At 45.8% G+C, this 22,005-nt stretch overlaps 1 protein-coding gene across 1 annotated transcript in view; it reads left to right on the plus strand.

The window, feature by feature from the left end:
- The window catches only part of RRP12 (ribosomal RNA processing 12 homolog), a 362,034-nt gene that overhangs the window by 254,939 nt on the left and 85,090 nt on the right, over window positions 1–22,005 (plus strand). The window contains exons 23-25 of the mRNA XM_085606394.1: window positions 12,218–12,323; window positions 13,404–13,511; window positions 13,605–13,762. Coding sequence (XP_085462520.1) covers window positions 12,218–12,323; window positions 13,404–13,511; window positions 13,605–13,762 — 372 coding nt within the window. The remainder of the gene's footprint in view (window positions 1–12,217; window positions 12,324–13,403; window positions 13,512–13,604; window positions 13,763–22,005) is intronic.

Genomic DNA, 22,005 nt, shown 5'->3' on the forward strand with positions numbered 1-22,005 from the left:
ACTTTCAACTTTCAGATTAATGAATGAAATCCCTTGTAGGCACCTTTACCTAAAATTAGGTGGTTGTTATGGCTCCAGAAGAAATAATCTAGATCTGATTCTGGATCTGATGTGGAAGAGAGCCCTGGGCCATCCTCAACTGAGAAGAAACGAAAAAATTAGGACTCTACCTCATTGAAGGCTGATTCTAAAAGGTTAAAGGCTGTGCAGGAAGAGAGACCGGCTCATCGATGCCTTACAATTCAGGACGATTACATCGAGAGTGAAGCTGATGATCAACCTGAGGAAGGTGAGCTCACTCAGGATCCTGATTTAGTTGGTCAGCAGTGGGATGATTACGTGGCTCCATCTTCGCCGTCCCCCCACCCTCCAGCAAGTACTTCTCTGGGAGATATTGGGGGCTTCCACGAATTACTGGAGATGGCTTGTAGATGATTTGATTTGCCTTTTCCTGTAGTTAAAAATGAATGCTTCCTTTTATGATTTTAAGGATCCGCAAAGGAGTCAGTTCGATCCATACCTATTGTGGATTATATATGGAGCAAGGGATTAAAGATTATGAAGAATCCTGCCTCCGTTCCAGCTGTTTTGCCGAGGATGGAGAAGAAATACAAGGCACCCGATTCAGCTCCGGCGTGTTTGATTGGTCATCCCCGGCAGGATTCTGTGATAACGCAAGCTGCGCAGAGGCGCTCCAGGAATCCGCAATCTCCTTCTTCTGTGCCTCCGGACAGAGAAGGCAAATGGCTTGACAGCATAGGCAGAAGCTTCGCTACTATGGCCGCCACTTTAATCAAGGCCTCAGATGCCTTAGCAATCTTGGGGCGATACGACCGCCAGTTATGGTCAGACCTTGCACCTCTTCCTGAATATCTTCCCCCAAGACAAAAAGAAGGAAGCAAAAGACCTGCTACAGGAAGGTGCTAGAGCTTCATCCAAAGTGATTGACTCGGCAATGGATTTGTCTTCAATTGCTTTTAGACCAATGGAAGGAGCCGCTGTTTTCCATAGACTGGGCTGGCTGGGGGCAACGTCGTTCCGCCCTGAGTTACAATCGAAAGTGTTAGACATGCCCTTCGACGGGGAAAACCTGTTTTGGAAACATGTGGACGAAGAACTTCAGGGTATCAAAAAGGATACTGAGACGGCTCGTTCTTTGGGCATGTTGCAACAAAGACGTTATCAATCCTTTCGTGGGGGAAGAGGACGAGGTCAGTTCCAGCAAAGATCGTCCTATCAGTCCTACAGATTGCAGCCATATTCCCAACAATCGTACAGACCACAATATGGAGGACAGCAACAACAGCAGCATTTTCGGGCTTCCAATGTCTCATACAGCCAGCACTCACTTAGAATTAAGTCTTCGACACGAGGAAAATTGCAAGACCCATCTAGACAACAGTGATGTTTCTCTTCCGTCAGCCACCCCATCTCGACTTCAGCCTCTGCAGTCCCATCATCTTTCTCCTTTTCTGAGTCAATGGCAAGCCATTACATAGGACAAATGGGTACTAGGCATCATCCGTTTGGGCCACAGCCTGCAATTTGTTCACAAGCCTCCTCGGAATCCGCCCTCAAGGAGAATACATCACCATCTTTGTTTACTAAAGCAGGAAATCTCGATCTTGCTGCAAAAGGGGGCAATAGAAAAAGTTCATCTCAGTCAACGAGAGAAAGGCTTCTATTCCAATTTCTTCCTCATAAAGAAAAAGTGTGGGAAATGGAGACAGGTCATGGACCTCAGACAGCTGAACAAATACATCAAGAAACAATCATTCAGAATGTTGTCCCTGCAGGACATTCTCTTGTTGTTGTTAAACAAGGGAGATTTCTTAGCGTCTCTCGATCTCCTCAACGTATTCTTCCACATTCCTATTCTGGCGAAAAATCGCCAAACCCTGAGGTTCGAGGTTGCTGGGGATCACTACCAGTTCAAGGTTCTGCCCTTCGGCCTTAGCTCAGCTCCCAGAGTCTTCACGAGAAGGCAGGGATATCTGGTTTATCCCTACCTGGATGACTGGCTGGTAAAGGGGTCTTATTTCCACTCGGCAAGAGTCTACACGGGCTTGTCAAAGGCTGTTCACATCTCTAGGCTTGCAACTCAATGAGAAGTCATGCCTGATTCCAAATCAGAAACGTATTTGTCTTGGAGCAATACTGAACACCAGATTGATGAAGGCGTTTCCCACTTCAGAACGCAAGCAAAAGATAATGCTCTTAGCGTCCCTCCTGCGTGCAAGAGAATCCACTTCTGTGAGCTTGTTCAAATCTTTACTGGGGATGCGGTCATCATGCATCCCAGTAATTCCTAATTGTCGGCTCCAAATGAGGCCTTTTCAAGAGCAAACAGTGGATTCAGAAGCAGGGCTCCTTTGAGGACATCATCCTTCTTTCTCAGGCAATGAAACAGGCACCGTCATGGTGGGAGAAGGACTTCAATATCTCTCCAGGCCTATCGTTTCAGGTGGCACAGCCCAGTTTTACAATGACCACGGATGCCTCAATGGACGGTTGGGAAGCGCATCTTCAGTAGTTACAAATCCACGGAAAATGGTCCATTCAAGAAAAGCAATTACACATCAATCTATTGGAGTTGAGGGCAGTTTATCTAGGTCTTCAGGTGTTCCTTCTGAGAATCCAACGATCCTCTGTTCTGGTGAGAACAGACACCACAACAATGTTCTATCTAGCCAAGCAAGGGGGAATCAGATCTCTCACGTCATCAGACCAAGCCCAAGAAATTTGGAGATGGTTAATCCAGCACAAGATAACGTTGCAGACAGAGCATGTCCCAGGGGTGGACAACGGGTGGGGGGATTCTCTGAGCAGAACCAATGCGCAATGTCACAAATAGGAATTAGATTGGAAACAGCTGCAGCACGTTTTCAGGCTATTGGGCACTCCAAATCTGGATCTCTTCGCGACTTCGAGCAGTAAGAAATGCGAAACGTTCACCAGCAGGTTTCCTCAGGCCAACTCTTGGGGAAACGCTCTACAGATGCAGTGGACAGGATTGTCCGCATACGCTTTCCTGCTGTTCCCCCTCATCCCAAGAGTGCTGAGCAAAATTAAGAAGGAACCATGTCATCTCATTCTCATCGTGCCGACATGGCCGAGACAGTTTTGGTTCCCAGAGCTTTTTCTGGCTTCCATCTCTCCACACATTCTCTTATAACCATGGTAAAATCTGCTGTCCCTGGACAACGGCCAGATTGTTCATCCTCTGATAAAATCTGAGTTTATCAGCTTGGAACCTCACAACTCTGAATTTACAAATCTAGATATCGCACCAGATTGCAAGTCCATCCTTCCGCGCGCCAGAGCTTCTTCCACTAATAGGGCATACGCTGCGAAATGGAAAAGATTTTGCTACTATTGTGTGTGGAAAAGGACATAAATCCTCTGCTCTCGACTCTGGAGCACATTTTGCCTCACCTACTTCATTTAGCAAAGCTAAAGTTGGCTCATTCTTCTATCAAGGTACACCTAGCTGCAATTTCTAGGTTTCCCAGAAAGTCTGGGGAACTCTCGCTGTGATCAACGCAAATTATTAAAGAGTTTATGAAGGGCCTTTTCCGAGTACCCTGGCAAGCAAGTAACACTCAACTCCATTGAGCTGCTGATGTACCATTTCCCTTTCTCCACAACTCAAGACTGACACCTTTCATCACATCTACAGGCAGCGTATGGACTTCATTAATGAATTCTCAGATACCCTCACTAACTCATTCATCTGACATGCCCACACCACCTTCTTGGGTGACTTCAACCTCCCAGAAAACACAACCTCAAAAAAAGGACAAGAAGCAGTCTTAAACGTCATTGAGGCGCACAACATGGTACAGCTTGTCATGCAACAAACACGCTCCAAAGGCCACATCTTTGACATTGTCTTCTCGGGATCACTCCCAATCTAATAGAATCTACCTAGATCCCTGCACTGGGCCGACCACTTTTCCATCCTGATCTCCCTGCTTAGCATCCTACCAACAAAAGAAGGTTAACACAAAAGAGATGAGCAAACTTTTAGATTCTGAAAAGACTTCTCCATAGATAACCTAATGCTGCAACTCCTCTTTCACCCTATCAACTACATGTCAGATGCCAGCTAAACGCCAGCTAAACAGCTTCAACAATTTTTGGGAAAGCTATGTGAACACCTATGCCCCACTTACAACACCCAAGTTAATTCCCAAAGCCTTCAACACCCTGGTCCTCTTAAAACCTTCCTGACAAATGTTCCATCCGCAGACGGGAAGCAAAATGGAAGAAAAACAGAGCTCCTAATGGCCTCTTGATACTGGAGTCTTTTGGCTCAACACCCAGATAGCTTATTACATCAGCCAAAGCAAGGTGCTATACCAACACCATCAGCAAAGCTGCCACCAGAAGCACAACGCCCTTCAAGACAATCTGATAGACGTCTAGCCGCAGATTCCTTAACTTGGAATATCCCCAGGAATCATCCACCAAGGGAAGCCAGCTCGACGCCGGAACTGACGTCGTACGGCTTCGTCGTGGAGTCGCCAGGACGCAGACAACCTCCCTAAAGAGAGTACAAGGCGCCTGCGCCTAGCCTGTGGCAGTACCTGACGCCAGCCACGGGGCCGGCGATGCCGAATTCGGCGCCAGGTACTACCACAGGGGCCAGAGTGCAAGTTCCTTGTATAGCCTGGCCTTCCGGACAGTCTCCGCCTTCGCCACTCCTCATGTCCAGTGATAGACTTAGCCTTCAACCGTCTCCTACTGATCATTTGTTATCTCCTACTCGGATGGCAACTGAGTCAATAGCTGCCTTCTCGCGAGCTATTCAGGGGGCGGTTGCTGTGCTTGTCCTACAACCCCCTATGGTGCCTCTACTTTCTGATTCCTTATTGGATCTGCTCCATTTGGAGCCTGTTGAGGTAGAACCTTTGCTGCCCTTCGGGGACTCGCTGATTGACGCCCTGTGTGACACTTGGTCCAGACCCTCTTCGGGTGACCCGGTTAATCGGGCTATTGCCCGTAGGCACCGCCCGGCACCAGGTGATACCCTTTGTCTGTCTCTTCACCCGCCTGCTCAAGGCCTAGTTCAGGCAGCTTTTAATTTGCACTCTTCACACTCTTTACCATTGTTACCTCCCACGAGAGAGTCTCGGTGGCTGGATGATTGTGGCCGCAGGCTTTTCGCCTCCGCTAGCGCAGGCCTCTGGGCTTTTAAATACAGCCTGTGTGTTTGCGCGCGCATCTGCTGCTCTTTGGGACTCAGTTGCTCACCTTCTCCCCGCTATTCCAGAAGGGTCAAGTGCGGTATTGCTCTGCATTGTTCTGCATGGAAGATGCATGGCGCGATTTTCACTTCGATCTTCCCTGGATGCAACTGATTCTATGGGACGGGTCCTAGCTCGCGCTGTGGCTTTAGGTCACCATGCTTGGCTGCGTGACAGTCGCTTCCCTGATCATATCCGGGATGCCCTCAGGGATCTTCTGTTCAATGGGGAGGATCTTTTTGACCGCCATGCAGATTCGGCGGTCTCCCGTATTTTGTCCGGCCTGCGTTAACTCTGGTTGCCGTGTTCTCGGCGTTATTTTACAGGACCCTCCCTAATGCACAGGTTGGGTTTCGGGGCCTGTTACTGTTCACGGCTGGATAGCCATTTCTCAGTTTGTTCGGCACACCCGCTTGGCTGCATCCTTTCTTTTCAGTCCTCTGACTGTGTGCTTCGCCCAAGAGGACACCCATACTGGTTTGCCTTACCCTATGTGGGGTATTTGATGGCATTCGGTTCGACCGTTGTCTTGGTACGCTCCTATGGAGTCGCTGAGCAGAGATACTGCTCGAAGTCCCTTGTCTCTTCCTACAGGATTCCTCGTATAACTTGCCTTATTGCAAGTTGGGTTGGTCTGTCTGTATGGCATCAGGATCTGGTGCTGTGTACTCTATCTCGCACGTCTGGTCCACCGCCTGGTTTTGGCGGTTCTTATGCAAACGGCACCCTGTTTACCGCTATGCAGCCTGTTTCTTATTGCCGCTATGCGGCTTGCTTATTGTTGTTCCTTCTTGGTGCACCTGCAACTTCTGGTCCTCAAAGCTACTGGGTTAGCAGAGGTTGTCTGTCACACGTGGGGCCGCTTATCCTATAGCAGTGTCCTTAATCCATGGTTTTGGTGGCCATTTATCCTATAGCAGTGTCCTTAATCCCTGCTTTTGGTGGCCGCTTATCATATAGCGGTGTCCTTAATCCCTGCTTTTTCCGTATAGGGATTTCCAGACTTTGCTTAGGGTTCATGCTGTACACTCTACGAGGGGTGTCTTTTCCTCCTTCAATTTGGGGATCTTTACCTCTGGCCTCACTTTTGCCAGGGTTATGCCTCGTTTTTTTCTCCCACTCTGGCTTGAGGGGGACTATTGTTCAGTCACGTTTTCATTGTTCAATGTTTCCCCTCCCGCTCTGGCTCCCCTAGGTGCTCTTACCCGACGGGTGCCTGCAGGCTCTCTCCCTCATACAGTGTCCGTGGGTCCTGCCCCGGTCTACTTCTTCCGCCATTTCCTAAAAGTGTCAGGTTCTCTGGTGCCCTTTTTTAGGCTGCTGCCTTCTTGCAGTTTGGTGCCTCTGGGCTGCTCTGCTACCCAACAAGAAGTCCTTGCGTCCTTCGTATAGCTCTAGAGTCCACACAATATGCTTGGGTTCCTTCCTGTCTTCGGTCTAGTGGGTGAAGCCCCACTGCTTATACTCTGCCTTTACATACTATGGCACCATCGCCTGGTCATGGCGTGTCTTCTACCTTCCGTGCTACCAGCGTCTTGCGCCATAAATAGGCATTTTGCCACTTATGTCGCTCCTGTCGTACTGGTGCCGGTTTCCAAAGCGCTACTTTTCGCTGTTGTGCTCTTTAGGCTGGTATGTGAGGTAGCTGTCTTACCGGCTGCCGTCTCGCACGGCTTGGCTGCCGTCTGAATCTACAAAACTCGCCATATCTGGGATATGGTTTCTTCTCCATGCTGGCGCTTTCTGGGTAAGGGGCAACCTATTGCCTCTGCTGACCTGTGCAGTTGCGGGCACCAGTTCCTCCGTGTTCTTTCACACTGTTTTCTTGGACGATCTGTACTTGTTTAGGCTTTTGTCGCCACTTCAGATCCTGGAGATCTTTCCCACTCTGTGTGGGTTCGTCTCCCTCTTTCGAGTCCTTAACTTTCACTTAGCCTCAAACCACTTTCCATAACTGGGTTCTTTCCTGCTGTTCATGACCGCTTCTATTGCTTTTGCCTCCCACTGCCTCCGCTCCCTTTAGAGCGTCATGCTCTGGTGGTTACCTGTGCTCTGTCCTCCTTATGGTGTTAAGTCACCTTTTGGACCCCTACGTTCTTTATAGAACTTCATGGGATTCAGTTGCAGACCCGCCTCCTCTGTGGGTATGGCTTTGGTATCTATTCTAAGTTAAGGAATCTGCGGCTAGCCGCAGATTCCTTAACGCCCACCCGTCCTCCCAGTTCTGCTGGGCCTTTTCAGGTAAAGGCTTTTCTATCCGCGCCTCCCTTTGGGTGGCTTGCCCTTTTGCAAGGTGATATACTCTCACTTCAACACAGACTGATTCGTTCTGTTCCTACATCATATGTTCCTTCCAGTCCTTAGCCTGGATTGTAGGATGTAAATTCCATTCACGCTTTTTCCCACCATCCCGCTTTCCCCTTCTGCATTGCCTTGTGGTCTTTGCCACCTCGGCGGCCTTTCCTTCAGGTCTATTGGCTATGTACATTGTGGATCTTTGATTGGGATTGCGACGTCCCTTCTGGTGACGTTGTTTGGTGAATTCTCTTCAATCTAGTGTTCCGGACCTGTTTTCCTTCACGGTTCTACTTTCAGGATGTGGACTTTCTGTCCCCTGCCAGGCTGTTTTTCCACATGCTTGTCCCCCCTTTAACGTTGCGTGAGCCTTCGCTCTTGCGGTATGGCTCTTCAGAGCACTGCTCTGTCTCACTTGCCAATTTCTTCTATTTTTTCATCATTTTTGCACACTGTTCCCATATTTTCAGTTTTTTGGTGATGGCTCCGCGTTCTGACGCGGAACATTTTCTCCAACGAAAACTGACGTTGGCCAGGCCGGGAGGGGCATATATAGCTCCAATGACATCATGTCAGGGGACAACGTCAGGCCGTAGCCGGACGGCACCGCCCCCGGCGTGCAGAGGTGCTGCTGCAGGAAAAGTTTTCCGGATCCAGTCTGACGCCTGGGGATATTCTAAGTTAAGGAATCTGCGGCTAGACCATGTCTCTACCAGATACATTGTTACCGAAGGTAAGTAACTCGTTCATCAAACACTGCATCAGCCCCCTGCTGGACCCACATAAAAGTGCAGTGTCCTCAACCTCTTCTGTGAAAAATACAGACGATCCGACAGCACCTAGAGGACACCAAACCAACTTCAATTCTTGCACCACCCCTTCCCCTAGAATTCTGTAATGGTCACCCTTTAAATCCCTATCTCTCCCAGGTATTACTGACTTTCTCAACTCATTCAAATACATTTCTTATGAAGATGTCTCACCCTTATCCTTCATCAAAGCTCTCTCTGGAGATGCTTTCTTACCCATATTTACCATTGCCAGTGCCTTCCTCACTCAAGACATCTTCCCAGAAGCTCTCAAGACAGCCCAGATCCTCCCAATCCAAACTAAACCTACACTAGGTCTTGATGACCTTGCTAATTATTGGCCCATCACCCATCTACCATTCATCAGGCAAGATCATTGAAAAAGCGTCTGTGGTCAACTCCAATCACACTGCAGCACTAAAACTGCTAGCGTACACCTCATAGATGCTCTCTGTCCACAGATGAAGATGACCCCTGCCTCCTGATACTGCCAGACCTCTCAGCTGCCTTTAACACAGTCAACCATCCCATCCTCATGTGCGCCCTTGAGTCTTGTATGGAATTCACCAGTAATGTCCTTTACCTGTTCTTCTTTCACTTTTCCCACCGACACCAGTTTGTTCACATGGGCACGTCCAGGTCACAAAAGAACCCGATTACCTGCGGAGTCCCCCGGGCTCCAATCTGTTTCTTGTCATTTTCAGACTATACATGGAGCTGCTTAATGCTGTACGCACAGATAACAGCACCAAGATTCACCAATAAACCACTGATTAACCACTCTACTTTAAATTCTCCTCTGCTTCAGACATCCAACGCCTCAAACGCTGCTTGCGCATTATCCAGACCTGGATGTCCAATGCCTACCTGAAGCTTAACCTAGCCAAAACAGAATTCCTGTTATTTCAAGGAAAATAAACAAGATGCAGTACAAATGGGGCTTAATCACATGAATCTTGACAGCTTTGAAATCAAACTTCCACCAAATGCCAAGTCACTTGGATTTACCCTGGACACCAACCTCACCCTCAAGGAAAACATTGCCAAAAAACAGATGCCTAGAACCAGCTCTCTTCTAATGAATGGCAAGCCATTTTCTTTCAGAAAGTGACTTCAGAACTGCTGCTCATGCCCTTGTGTTCTTGCATCTGGATGGTGGTTGTGTACCCAGACTCCACAGAAGCACCCCTTAGAGGCATGCTACATGTTGCAGCAAATCTTATCGAGGGCTTGAAGAAATATAATCACATCATCCCTAACCAGATGGAACTCCATCGACTCCCCATGCCAGTCTGCACCATCTTCGAAGCAGCAGCATCATTTGCAAAACTAAATCTCAGCTACCTGCAGCCAGGACACTATCAGACTGCAGACTAAAAAGTGAAAAAATACAAGACAGCGGGCTTCTTTCACCTATGCACCGAGCCCTGTTTCCATCAGAACCACCCTAACGCTGCTCCAATTTAGGAAAGAGTTGAAGTGTTGCCTCTTTAAAGAACTCTACAGCGATAGTTATACATAATCTGATGCAGTAATTAAAGCGAGGCAAGCTCAACAAATGTAATTGTCAGTGATTCATTAATTAGTATTAACAGTACTCCTGCCACCATTGAAACAGAAGCAGAATGAAACCCATTCAGACTAAATCTATAGTTATGTAGTGATACAAATATAATACAAACTCAAAAGACAAAGACTACCAATTTAAGATGTCTCAAACATATGACAGAATTAAAGAGTATAAAGGGCACAAATTCATACACATTTTCGATATAAAATCATGCAAATAGTAAAGGCATGATATCTGATACATTGTAATGGGATATAATGCAAAATTGAATATTGCCTATTAAAAAAAAAACACATCAGAACCGTAGATACAGAAATACCTCATTGATAACATTTATATATTTAGACGTAAAAAGATGTAATTAGGGTAGCGATACCGATCTGTAATGCGCACTTGATTTATCTTGCATGGCCACTTTTTATCTGCAATATAAAAGCGACAGAAAACGACCAAGTCATGGCTAGGGATGTGATCACTAACCTCCGAGTTCTTGAAGAGCCCAAATGCGATCAGCTGAAAGAAAATTTTAAAATGCTCTGATAAGAGTCTAACAAGAAAGAGAAAAATAAATTGTAAGAATTGTGCAGTAAATCAAAATGTATAAGGGATACAATTGAGAATGTAAAAAAATACAGTATAAATATGTTTTGGCATGTGAATCCTATATAAATTGTTTCGGCGTCATAATTAAAAAAAAAAACACACACAAAATAACAATCAAAAAAATAAATAGAGTGAATAATAGCTAAGTTACAAATTACGCCACAATAGCAGCAGATGTCACGTCTGTGTCAAGAGAATGTATGTTTTCCTTAAGTCTAGAGAGGACATATTTCCCATTATCCATCTGTACCGGACGTGACACCATTGCATTCCCCGTCAACCCATCTGTACAGAAAGTGACATCACTTCTTTCCTTCAACTCTTCAGGGAATCCAATTGCCAGGGCATCCCCAGCAAAGGGCGAACATAGACAAGGATATCGTTTGTTAGGGAGCTTGGGCCAGAACCCCTGCTCCACTGAAATCTACAAGGTAAAATTGTGTCTCACTCAGCATCCCATACTGACCATCTCCAAAATTGCACCCAGATGTTGATGACCCAGACACTCCTTAGCATTCACATAACACCTTGTGCACATCCCTCAAACTACCACACACCCTTAAACTACAGAACACACATTCCAACTCCTGCTCATCGATACTCAGTCTGCAGCACTCCATGCTCTAGAGATTGCATACCTCATCACCTAGCTCACTTGTTCATCACAGAAACATGGTTCATGCCCACATCTTATATATCCTACTTACCACAGGTTACAGCATTCATTGTATGAACCACACGCATAAAAAGGATGCCATATATAATCCTAAACTATAGATGTGTATATCGTAAAAGTAGATCTCTGTATTCTAGGTGGTTTTATAGATAACCAGAGTTTCGCTCTCGTTGCCTATCTAATGTCACTCAGAACCCCTCAGTGTGGAGCAACACCGTTGGCTATTTAAATACTAAGTGTTCTATATTGGCCCCATAGCTGTTCACTGTCGTAAACAGGCTTTTCAAAATCCAACTATTGCCAATACTTACCAGTGTTTACTTGCCAAACCGAAATCTAAATAACACTGCTCATAGTTTCTAATGAACATGCCTTTGTTTACTAGAGAATGATAAGCTATTAGTTATTTGTATGCTTAAAAATATCACTCCGCAAAATCAACCATACAGTTCCAACAATTCTTAAAGTTGGTTAATGAGAGCGCCCAGGTATTCGATCAATATAGAACATAAAATGACAGATAAGAAACAAAATGAAGAGCACGTTTCACTTTTGTGGGTTTATAATGACATCTTGGACAGCTCTGTATATCAGAAGTCCCTCAGAACCCCTTATTGAAAAACATCACCGTTATTCAGATTCCCATCTATAATTTGTGAAAACAAGCTGAAAGGGAGAAGGTGGCTTGGGAGGCACTAAATGGTCTTCGAGCTAATGATGGTGAATACTATTGGCCTTGCTAAAGCTTTTACTGTTGTCAGATTCGTATACCCGATGAGGAGTCTTTATTGAGAAATGTTGTACGACCACTTTGCTCAACCAGTGTGCACATAATTGATGTGCTGCTCATTGGAGGCTTTCTTGTCCTTCAAACTTCGTAGCAAGGCTCATAATGTTTCTTTTTCATTTTAAAGAGGTCACGTGCAGTTATTGATTTTTTGATGGTGAATATTAGTGGCGTAGGGCATCCTTTTGACCATTGCTGCGATTGCCTGACCTGAGATCTTTTCGCCAGGTGATAATCTGCACCAAGGAGGTGGCTGTGAGTGCACGGAAGAATGCGTACACCTTGCTGGCAGAGATTGGAAAGGCTTTTCTGCGTTTTAACCAAGATGCTCAAGGTAACTGTGTTAATTTACTTGTCTTTATTATTATCCACATTTACAACAGTAAGTATAGATAATTGTCCTGTAATCTATGTTTATTAGGCGCTCTGGAAGAGGAGCTGTGAGCAGGTCGTAGAAATTATGGAATTAAATGCTACACTCAGTAATTACTAATGGTTAAGATTAATTCAGGCATTTCCCTTTTGTTTTGTTTTTGTAGACTATCCAACTCAGTGTTCGGTCTGTAACATTTCAAAATGTCATTATTGCAGGTTTCAATACAAATCTGTTTCTGTCGTTACTGTGCCATTGGGAAAATCAACCCCATTACCGTAATACACTCGAAATACAAATGCCGTGCTAGAGTTTGCAGTTTTGCTTGTAGTCTTGTAATGCCGCATTAGAATACCTAATAAAAAATGCAAAAAGAACAATTGATGGACAGAATGCAGAACAATGTCATACATCCACCCCAGTACAGAGATCTGGGCCTAAATCTATCGTTTTTTTGCTCACCATGCCATTCCAGTTTGGACCCAGCCATATGCAAATCAGTCTTGACCCTGTGCCCCATGGGAACAGTCCAGCCCGAACTGCCAGACCAGGTCCTCCCTGGACTGGAAACAAGCATCCTAGGACCGGTTTCGGGGGTTCACCCCTCTTCAGCCAGGATAGCTTGATTCCAGTGGCATGGAGAGCACGGGACTCGCGTCTGAGCATACCCGTCCCACTCGGGGTGACAAATGCAAAAAGAACAATTGATGGACAGAATGCAGAACAATGTCATACATTCACCCCAGTACAGCGATCTGGGCCTAAATCCATCGTTTTTTTGCTCACCATGCCATTCCATCACCACCCCCTTTTGTACCGCTTTGTTCGCAATAAAAAATGGGAGCAAGTAAACCTGAGTTGACAATGGTTTATACACCATTTATTATGATGGCAGAAAGCTAGGTCTGATTCTCAAGAGACTGGCTACTTATTCGCCTTTTTTGGTCCCACCGGGAAAAAAAAAGGCAGTCATGCAGCTTCTTATATGATTTAGGAAATGTCCCAATAACGCTGTATTCTAATATGTTTTTTCTTTTGCAGAAGCCATATTGAAGTATTTGACTCTGGTTTATGCTGGATTGACTGGGTCTGTCACAATGATCAGCTGTACTGTCCTGGCTTTGACGCGCATACTCTTTGAATTTAAAGGTGAGCGTCAAACGTTACAGTAAGAAGCTGTAATGGTTTAGTGAGAAGCAACAGTTTTGCTTAGTTTTACCCCCTGCGATCCTTGCCTTCCAGATATCATGAGTGTTGTGGTCATCGAGCAACTGCTGGAGAACGTCTGTCTTCTTCTCAGTTCCAAGACACGGGAAGTGGTAAAAGCAGCCCTCGGATTCATCAAAGTTGTGCTCTTTATAATGGACATCAAACTGCTGTCCAAGCATCTACAGCTCATGGTAAGTGGCAATGTGCTCAGTATTCTGTTTAGCTTGTGGTGCTTGAATGCAAATGGAGCAGCAAATGCCAGAAGGCGAAACGCACTACAGATGCCTCCTTACACTCTTTTGCTCTGCATACTTTGATGCGGTGCTAATGGATAAACAGTATCTTGAGAGGTACTTGACATGTGTTCAGCGTTTTTCTTAGTATGTTATCATGCAAGGTGAAATTTCCTATCTTTCATCTGTTGGGTTTTACATGCTTTGCGTGCTCCAATGATTTATTGGTTGACTCCAGAGTAGATAGAACTTTGAGAAACAACAGTGTATTTGTTGAATGTCTACAAATGAGTTACTTATGGCATAGTTTGTTACCTAAAAATACCCAGTTATGTGCACTATTCAGATATTGCTCTGTTAACTTTCGTTTCCATTTTCAACTTCTTGGAAAACATTTAGATGTTTGTGTTCAATAATATATTAGGTTTAGTCACAGTATGTGCATTGTAATGCTCAAATGCATGATAGGATCAAGTAGTTATGCTTGGCTCTTTGTGAGTACAAAAGTGTCAGGAATAGGGGAGTGTAATGAGGGAAGAGAATGCAGTTAGCACATTTCTGACCATATTTATTTTAGTCAGTCAAAAGTCTAAAGTCTTTATTCGGTTTAAGTGCAAACCATAAAAGCATACTACATAACAATAGATAAAAACAGTTGAAGGTACAAGAATCATTTTGAGTAATCAATAGGTCCTAAAAACCTATAAAAACAGCTAGTAGAACAGTTAAAAACAATTCCATTTTAAAAGCGTTTAAAAGAGGACATACATAGTATGATTATACATTCATTTCCTCAAGAATCTAATAACTACAGATAAAAAATTTGCAATGTTAAAAGTTTCCCAAACATCAGTTAGCATTTGAAGGTGGAGAAGAGCAGGTCTCACCTGCACAAAGCCTTTGTTTTTTAAAATAGGGAGTAAGAAACGTTTCCTGATGTCAATGAAGTGCTCACAGAAAAAAAGGAAGTGTGATATCTTGTGGTGAAAAATTATCACAAGAGCAAGGGCCGAGGTCCTCTACCCTTTTCCATCCTTTCTGTACTCCAAAAAGTAGATGCAGTTGATTTAGTCTAAATCTAGTCAATAAAAAACGGTGGTTAGTATTTGTGACGTATCCTAGATATTTTTCCATGAATGGTGTTGTTTTGCATAGCTGGTGAGCCCTTACAGTTACCTTTAACAGCTCACTCCCTTCCCTATCCATGGTGGCTATACGCACGAACGTTTCCTTACACCAATTAATGTCTCCTTTCACTAGAGCTTCTGGTGACTGGTATAGTTCTGGGCGGCCCAATTTTATTGCCAGTTTCTGAATGTATTTCAGCCAGGGTATACATAACCCATAGTCTAGTGACATACAATCTTTCATGATCGTACGATTAAGCAGTAGGTCCGGGTTTAACCAAATGCTTATCCATTTCAATAATGGTGCCACAGCGATAGAATCTTCTACAAAACCAATTCCAAGCTCCTGGTGGGTATTGTAATTGGCAGTTGTTTTCGGGACTGATAGGAGGTTTTTTAGGAACCCATCCTCAACAATCTGTATACATTTTACATTTTTTATGCCCCATACCTCGGCTCCATACATTGCTAGAGAGAAGCATTTGGCTCTATTTGAATAAGGGCCTTCATTGGCCTGGCACCTAACTTTCTGGCAAAACCTAATACAGCCAAGGTCGCTCTAGTTAAAACAATCTTTTTTGCTGTGATTTGGGTTACCCAGGATCCTTGATCGTTGAAAAGTACACCCAAGTATGGGAATGACGATACCCTAGATAGTGTATGGCCCTCACATTTAAAAGTTTTGATCTTTGAAGATTTTTGTCCAATGGCCATTACATGCGATTTTGAAAAGTTGACACTAAGATCCAGCGCCTTCATAAAACCCGCAAAAGAGTCCAACAGTAATTGAAGACCCACCGCCGTTCTTGCAAGTAAGGCGGCGTCGTCCGCGTATAAAAGTGCGGGAATCAGGCATTTCCCTGCACGCGGAATATCATTACATGAGGCAATTAGGGAATTGTCTAGATTATTTATGTATAGGGTAAAGAGCAGGGGTGCCAAAATGCACCCCTGTCTAACTCCATTAGATATAGGTATATCTTCCGTACAATTGCCCTGTTGATCATACCTGACCGTGGCCGATAGATCCCTATGTAAGTCAGCTAAGAAGTAGACGATGTTTTTGTCTACTCCATAGGATAGGAGCAAGGACCACAATTTTGACCTGTTTACGCGGTCAAAGGCCGAGGACAGGTCCATAAAGGCTATCAATAATGCTCCCTTCTTGGCCACCGTATATTTGCCTATTAATAGTTGCATGTTCAGGCATTGATCTATAGTACCCATCCCTTTTCTGAAGCTGTACTGGGCCATAGAGAGTGTTCCAGATTCCTCTAGCCAGCCATTCAATTGGGCAAGGACCACCCTACCCAGTACTTTCACAGAAGAATCTATTAGGGATATCGGGCGATAGCATATTTATTTTAATTGTTTGTTTCATCAGTGCAGGAGGGCATTGCATAGAAATGGGGAACTTTCTGCAGCCAGCGTTTGCCCAGAGGATAGTTACCTATAGAATTTGGGTTTCTAATCAGTAGTTCTAAACCCCTGCAGCATAAACTCTTTTAGCTTGTAGCACCACAGTATGGATCTGTGAAAGAGAATTGTTTGCCAATGAATGCAAGATTTTGATTCATAAGTTGCATATATGATTAATTTCTACTAAAGCCTTTACTTTATTTTAAGACGAGCACTCTAATGAAATACGGTGAGCTTGAATTACTGATGTTAGTTCCAATATTAAAATGTGTAAACATGTGTGCAAAATGTAACAATTTGAGTCTATTTATTATATTTTCAGAAAGTTCCCTGATTATATGCAAATACATGCATAAGCATGAAAGCAAGATTGGTGATTGTTTGCCTTAAAAATAAAATGTACACAATAAATTTGCAACTGGAAAAAATAATTTTTCTAAACTTTTGTGAAGCATTAAATAGTGGTTCTTAGAGGCTCATTTAGTAGGATGTGAGATGCATACTGGTTTAAAACAAGCTATAGAAAAGTCTAGGATATTTTGTGTATGATAATTGTGAGAAAGTGGCTCTGTATATACTGTTCCCTAATGGGTACAGGGTGTACAGAGTCCACAGTCCCCCAGAGGCTGATAGAGGTCAAAGTTAGGTATGACCTTACTCTCAAAAGTGGTAGCTTGGTCGAGCAGTAAGGCAGTACCTGAGGACAGTGTAAAGCATTTATTGTACACACTCAGTCAGCAAATGGTTTCACACACTCAATAACTGAACTCTAGGCCAATGGTTTATATATATAAAATATATGCTTGTTTTATTTTTAGAACCACAAAGGGAATAAAAATATACTTTTCTCAGAATGAGAGATTGAATATAAATACTTTTGCAATAAGCAATGGATTTTTGTAAACAGTCACAGTTGGTTGCAATAAACAATCCTATTTCCTAAACATAACAATGCATTGAGCTCAATGGTAAATTCAGGTTATCTTGTAATAAATTACTTTTCAGATTACTTTTGAAATTCCAGGTCTGGCTCCTAGATCCAGCTCTGGGTCAGTACTCAGAATCAAGTGATGAAAGTCGACTTAATAACTGTAATGATTTTTAAATAATATTTAGCTATTTCAAAAGTTAGCACTTAGAAAATATTTCAAAGAAAACATTCAATGGATCTCTATGGCAAGAAATTCAAATTGCAGGTAGAGTACTTTATCGTTACTTTAGTAATCCAGGACTGGGTACCTAGACCCAGGACTGGGGTCCTTATCAGAAACAGGTAAGTAATTTCGTTTGCAGAAATGGTACGATTTTAAAAGAATATTTCAATTTTGCAAAAATAGACACTTAGAAGAAATTTCACAGAAAAGCAGACAATGGTTTCCTATGGAAGAAAAATGAGTTAGAGGTAAGTACAGTTGTGGACACTTTTCAGAGTCAGGGCTGGGCACCAAGATCCAGCACTGGGAGCTCACCTAAGAGCAGGAGAGTAAATTCGTTTTTGTCACTTGGCTGATTTTTAGTGAATATTTGCAGTTTTGAAAAGTTCACACTTAGAAGATTTTTCAAGAAAAAGCCAGTCAATGTTACCCTATGACGAAAATGAAGTTAGCGGTTTAAAGGTAAGTACCCGACTGGCAGAGTTGAAATTCCGGGCATAGACTCAGGGGTCCCCCAGTGTCAGGTAGGTACAGTTGGTTCACCCTCAGCGGTTTCAGGACGGCCGGGTGCAGAGAGAGTTAGGCCCAATGTTATCCTATGAGGGATAGGGGGGCCTTGGTTGGTGGCTGCTGTCTGGCAAGCCACGCGGCTGTGGGAGCTGGGCTCCTGGTCACTTACTCAGGGCAAGTGGGGACGTAGGTTAGTGTAGAGAGTGCACTGCCAGGGCCACTCGGGCGGCTGGGTGCAGGGTGCTTTTGAGCCTTCGGGCGCTCAATGGAAGTCAATGGGAATGTTCCGGTTTGGAAAAAGGCTGCAAGCTCGGGGACGAGGATGCTTCAGATGCCACCACCACTTCGAGAGGTAAGTTGGGTAGTTGTAGGTTAGGTGGGTACCCCGGGATTGGGCGCAGGGCGCCGGGTGCAGGGGTGCCTTTTGATGTCTGAAATCTTACCCTCTTGTTGATCGCGGTTGGGGTGGCACTCTGTTCTGAGGCTGCAGGCTTCTTCCGGAATGTCGAGGGGGGTCCTTGGGTGCCGGACTCGGGGTCACAGTCGCCGTGGGGTCGTCCTCAGGGTCTTTGTTCACTCCGGCACTGGCCAGGCTTGGCTGGTGCAGAGTGTGCTGGGTTCGCGGTTCCGGGCTGCTGCCAGGGGTTAGAGATAGGTTTCTGAGTAGAGCCTCTACTCATGGGAGTCCCAGGGGCTTTAGAGTTCAAAGGTAGCCAGGTCCTCCGGGGTTTTTGAGGTTGCTGGCCACAAGAGATGCCGCGCTGGAGCAGGAGCAGGTTCGAGGGTCGACAGGCCGGTAGGGCTGGGGCCAAAGCAGTTGGTGTCTTCCTCTTTTTAGCAGCTGCAGGGCAGGTCTTTGTTCTTCTTGCTCTTCTTGTAGTTTCGAATCTGGGGAAGGAAGGTTCAGGGGGCCCCTAAATACTAGATTTAGGGGCGTTACAGGTAGGTGAAGGCCAGGGACCAATGGGTCCTTGTCCTGGGGTGGGTACACCCCCTTCCTGCCTCTCTCCTGTGGGAGGGGGGCAGTAGCCTAATCCTGATAGGGTAGGGCCTCCCATCTTCAAGATGGCGAGAGCCCGGAGATGTGCTTCACCTCGCCTCCCCCACCTGAGGGGTGGGGTGGGCAGGCTGGCACATCCCCTGTCCTTGTATGGGGTTTCCGGCCAAGCTTCCTGCCAGAGTGGGGGGTTGCAGTGGCCTGGGGAAACTCCAACTGGCGGCATGCCTTTGAAGCTTCCCTTTGCACATCCTGGGGGAGGAGATATCTCACCTCACCCAGGATGTGCATTGTTGCAGGCCCGGGAGAGCAGGGGCTCTCCCACCCAGGGGTCCAGCAACGTGTCTGCTGTGTGGCAGCCTGGGCAGCCTTAGAGCAGACGTGGATTGTAGGTTAGCTGTAAGGGGGCATCTCTAAGATGCCCTCTGGGGTGCTTAGTACATTAAATCCCACACTGGCATCAGTGTGGGTTTAATGTGCTGAGAAGTTTGATACCAAACTTCCCAGTCTTCAGTGTTGCCATTATGGTGCTGTGGAGCTCGTGTTTGACGAGCTCTCAGCACCATGTACTTGTAAAAGGCAGCACTGTACTTACAGTGCCCAGGAATGGACCTGGGTACTGTAGGGGCACAGGGCTCCTGCTCCTGTGCCCACACCATAGGCATAAGGCACCCAGCCAGAGGGGTTGCTGACATATGCCTTGGCAGTGTAGGTGATGGGCATGGCACCCAGAGATGTGTGCCATGTCGACTCTTTGTTTTGTCCTGCACCCAGACACTCAGCCTGCAAAGGCAGTGTGTGTGTGTAAGGGTACAGGGCCTCTGAGGGTGGCACAATGAGTGCTGCAGCCCTTAGAGGCCTTCCCTGGTCACAAGGCCCTGGGTACCTAGGGTACCATTTACCAGGGGCTGACATGTGGCCAGGGTTTGCCAATTGGGAGTTTGTGTGTTTTAAGGAAGGAACATAGTCCCTGGGCACCTGATTGGCAGGAGCCCAGGGCACAACAAGGAAAAGTGCATCAGCTATTAGGCAAAAAAAAAGGGGGGGGGGGGGTCACTGCAACAGAAACCCACTTTCTCACAATAATGGCTTATGGCAATGTTGTACAGTATCTGCAAATTCAAAAGACGGTGTAGTGACCTGGCATTTTGTAGGTGTGTGCATGCGTCCTTACGCATGAGCATGTCTAAGAAATGAAAAGTGCAATTTTTCTTTTATTTACCCATCTGTCTGGATTGGTAATAAACAAAAGAAGTGAGAAAGTCCTTTTATAAGGCAGCGGGCCAGCAGCTATTTGTTACATGATCCTTACACCCCGCCCCCCCCCCCCCCCCCCCCCCCCCCCACACACACAGTTATACATTGAAAACATTTGGAAAAAAAGAAAGTGCGGTGGGGGGCAATGGAGGAGTGGGTGGGGTAGGTGAATAGCTGCCCACGGGGGGGTAGGGTGGAGGATGAGACGCACATGAGTGAGAAAGCAGAACGAATGACAATGGGAGTTTGGTGGGGGGAGAAGCACATGAAAGATCTTGCAACACCGAGCTGGGGGAGAGGTGATATATCGCAGGGGGGAAAAGCACACAAGAAAAAGCTGGGCCACACACACACACTCTCTCTCTCTCTCTGTCTCTCTCTCTGTCTCTCTCTCTGTCTCTCTCTCTGTCTCTCTCTCTGTCTCTCTCTCTGTGTCTCTCTCTGTGTCTCTCTCTCTGTCTCTCTCTCTGTCTCTCTCTCTGTCTCTCTCTCTCTCTCTCTCTCTCTCTCTGTCTCTCTCTCTGTCTCTCTCTCTGTCTCTCTCTCTGTCTCTCTCTCTGTCTCTCTCTCTGTCTCTCTCTCTGTCTCTCTCTCTGTCTCTCTCTCTGTCTCTCTCTCTGTCTCTCTCTCTGTCTCTCTCTCTGTCTCTCTCCCTCTCTGTCTCTCTGTCTCTCTGTCTCTCTGTCTCTCTGTCTCTCTGTCTCTCTGTCTCTCTGTCTCTCTGTCTCTCTCTCACTGTCTCTCACTGTCTCTCACTGTCTCTCACTGTCTCTCACTGTCTCTCACTGTCTCTCACTGTCTCTCACTGTCTCTCACTGTCTCTCACTGTCTCTCACTGTCTCTCACTGTCTCTCACTGTCTCTCACTGTCTCTCACTGTCTGTCTGTCTCTGTCTGACTGTCTGTCTGTCTCTGTCTGTCTCTCACTGTCTGTCTGTCTCTGTCTGTCTCTCACTGTCTGTCTGTCTCTGTCTGACTGTCTGTCTGTCTCTGTCTGTCTCTCACTGTCTCTGTCTGTCTCTGTCTGTCTCTGTCTGTCTCTGTCTGTCTCTCTCACTGTCTCTCTCACGGTCTCTCACTGTCACTGTCTCTCACTGTCACTGTCTCACTCTCACTGTCTCACTCTCACTCAAAGAAAGTAGTTCCCTAAAAGTGAGCAGTCAAAGGATACAAGTCAGCCAATCCATGCTACTTTACTTGCCTTGGCATTTGGCGGAGGTTTTGTTGCCTTACCGGGGTGTGGGGTGTTTGGCCTCTTGCTCCTTGCCTTGTTTCCTCTGCGGAGTGAGGACAGGATATCTTCTTCTCTTTTTTCCCCTTTGCCTGGGGGACGGGGTTCCTTGTCCTGTTTCTGGACTCTGTTCCGTACAGGCCTCTGTAGTGCCCCGGTTCGTGGAGTCTTCTTGCAGACCCTCCCTCCCCTTGGGCATGGCTAGGGTATCTATTCTACGTGAAGGAATCTGCGGCTAGTAGTCTCTATCAGATGTACGAGTTACTTACCTTCGGTAACGATTTATCTGGTAGAGACGATTCTAGCCGCAGATTCCTTCACGGCCCGCCCTTCCTCCCCGTTCTGCGACGGCTTGTGATTTGGTCTTTTGCACTCGCTTCCCTGTGGGTGGCGGTGTCTTCTATGAGTTCATTCTTTCTCTCTCTTTCTATCAGGCTGTCCTTTTTTTCCTCCCCGTTGTCACATGGAAGGTTAGGTGGTTGGTAATTCTGGCTCTTTGCGATCCTT

This window comes from Triturus cristatus, chromosome 1_2, assembly GCF_964204655.1.
Source record: "Triturus cristatus chromosome 1_2, aTriCri1.1, whole genome shotgun sequence".
Taxonomy (NCBI): Eukaryota; Metazoa; Chordata; class Amphibia; order Caudata; family Salamandridae; genus Triturus; species Triturus cristatus.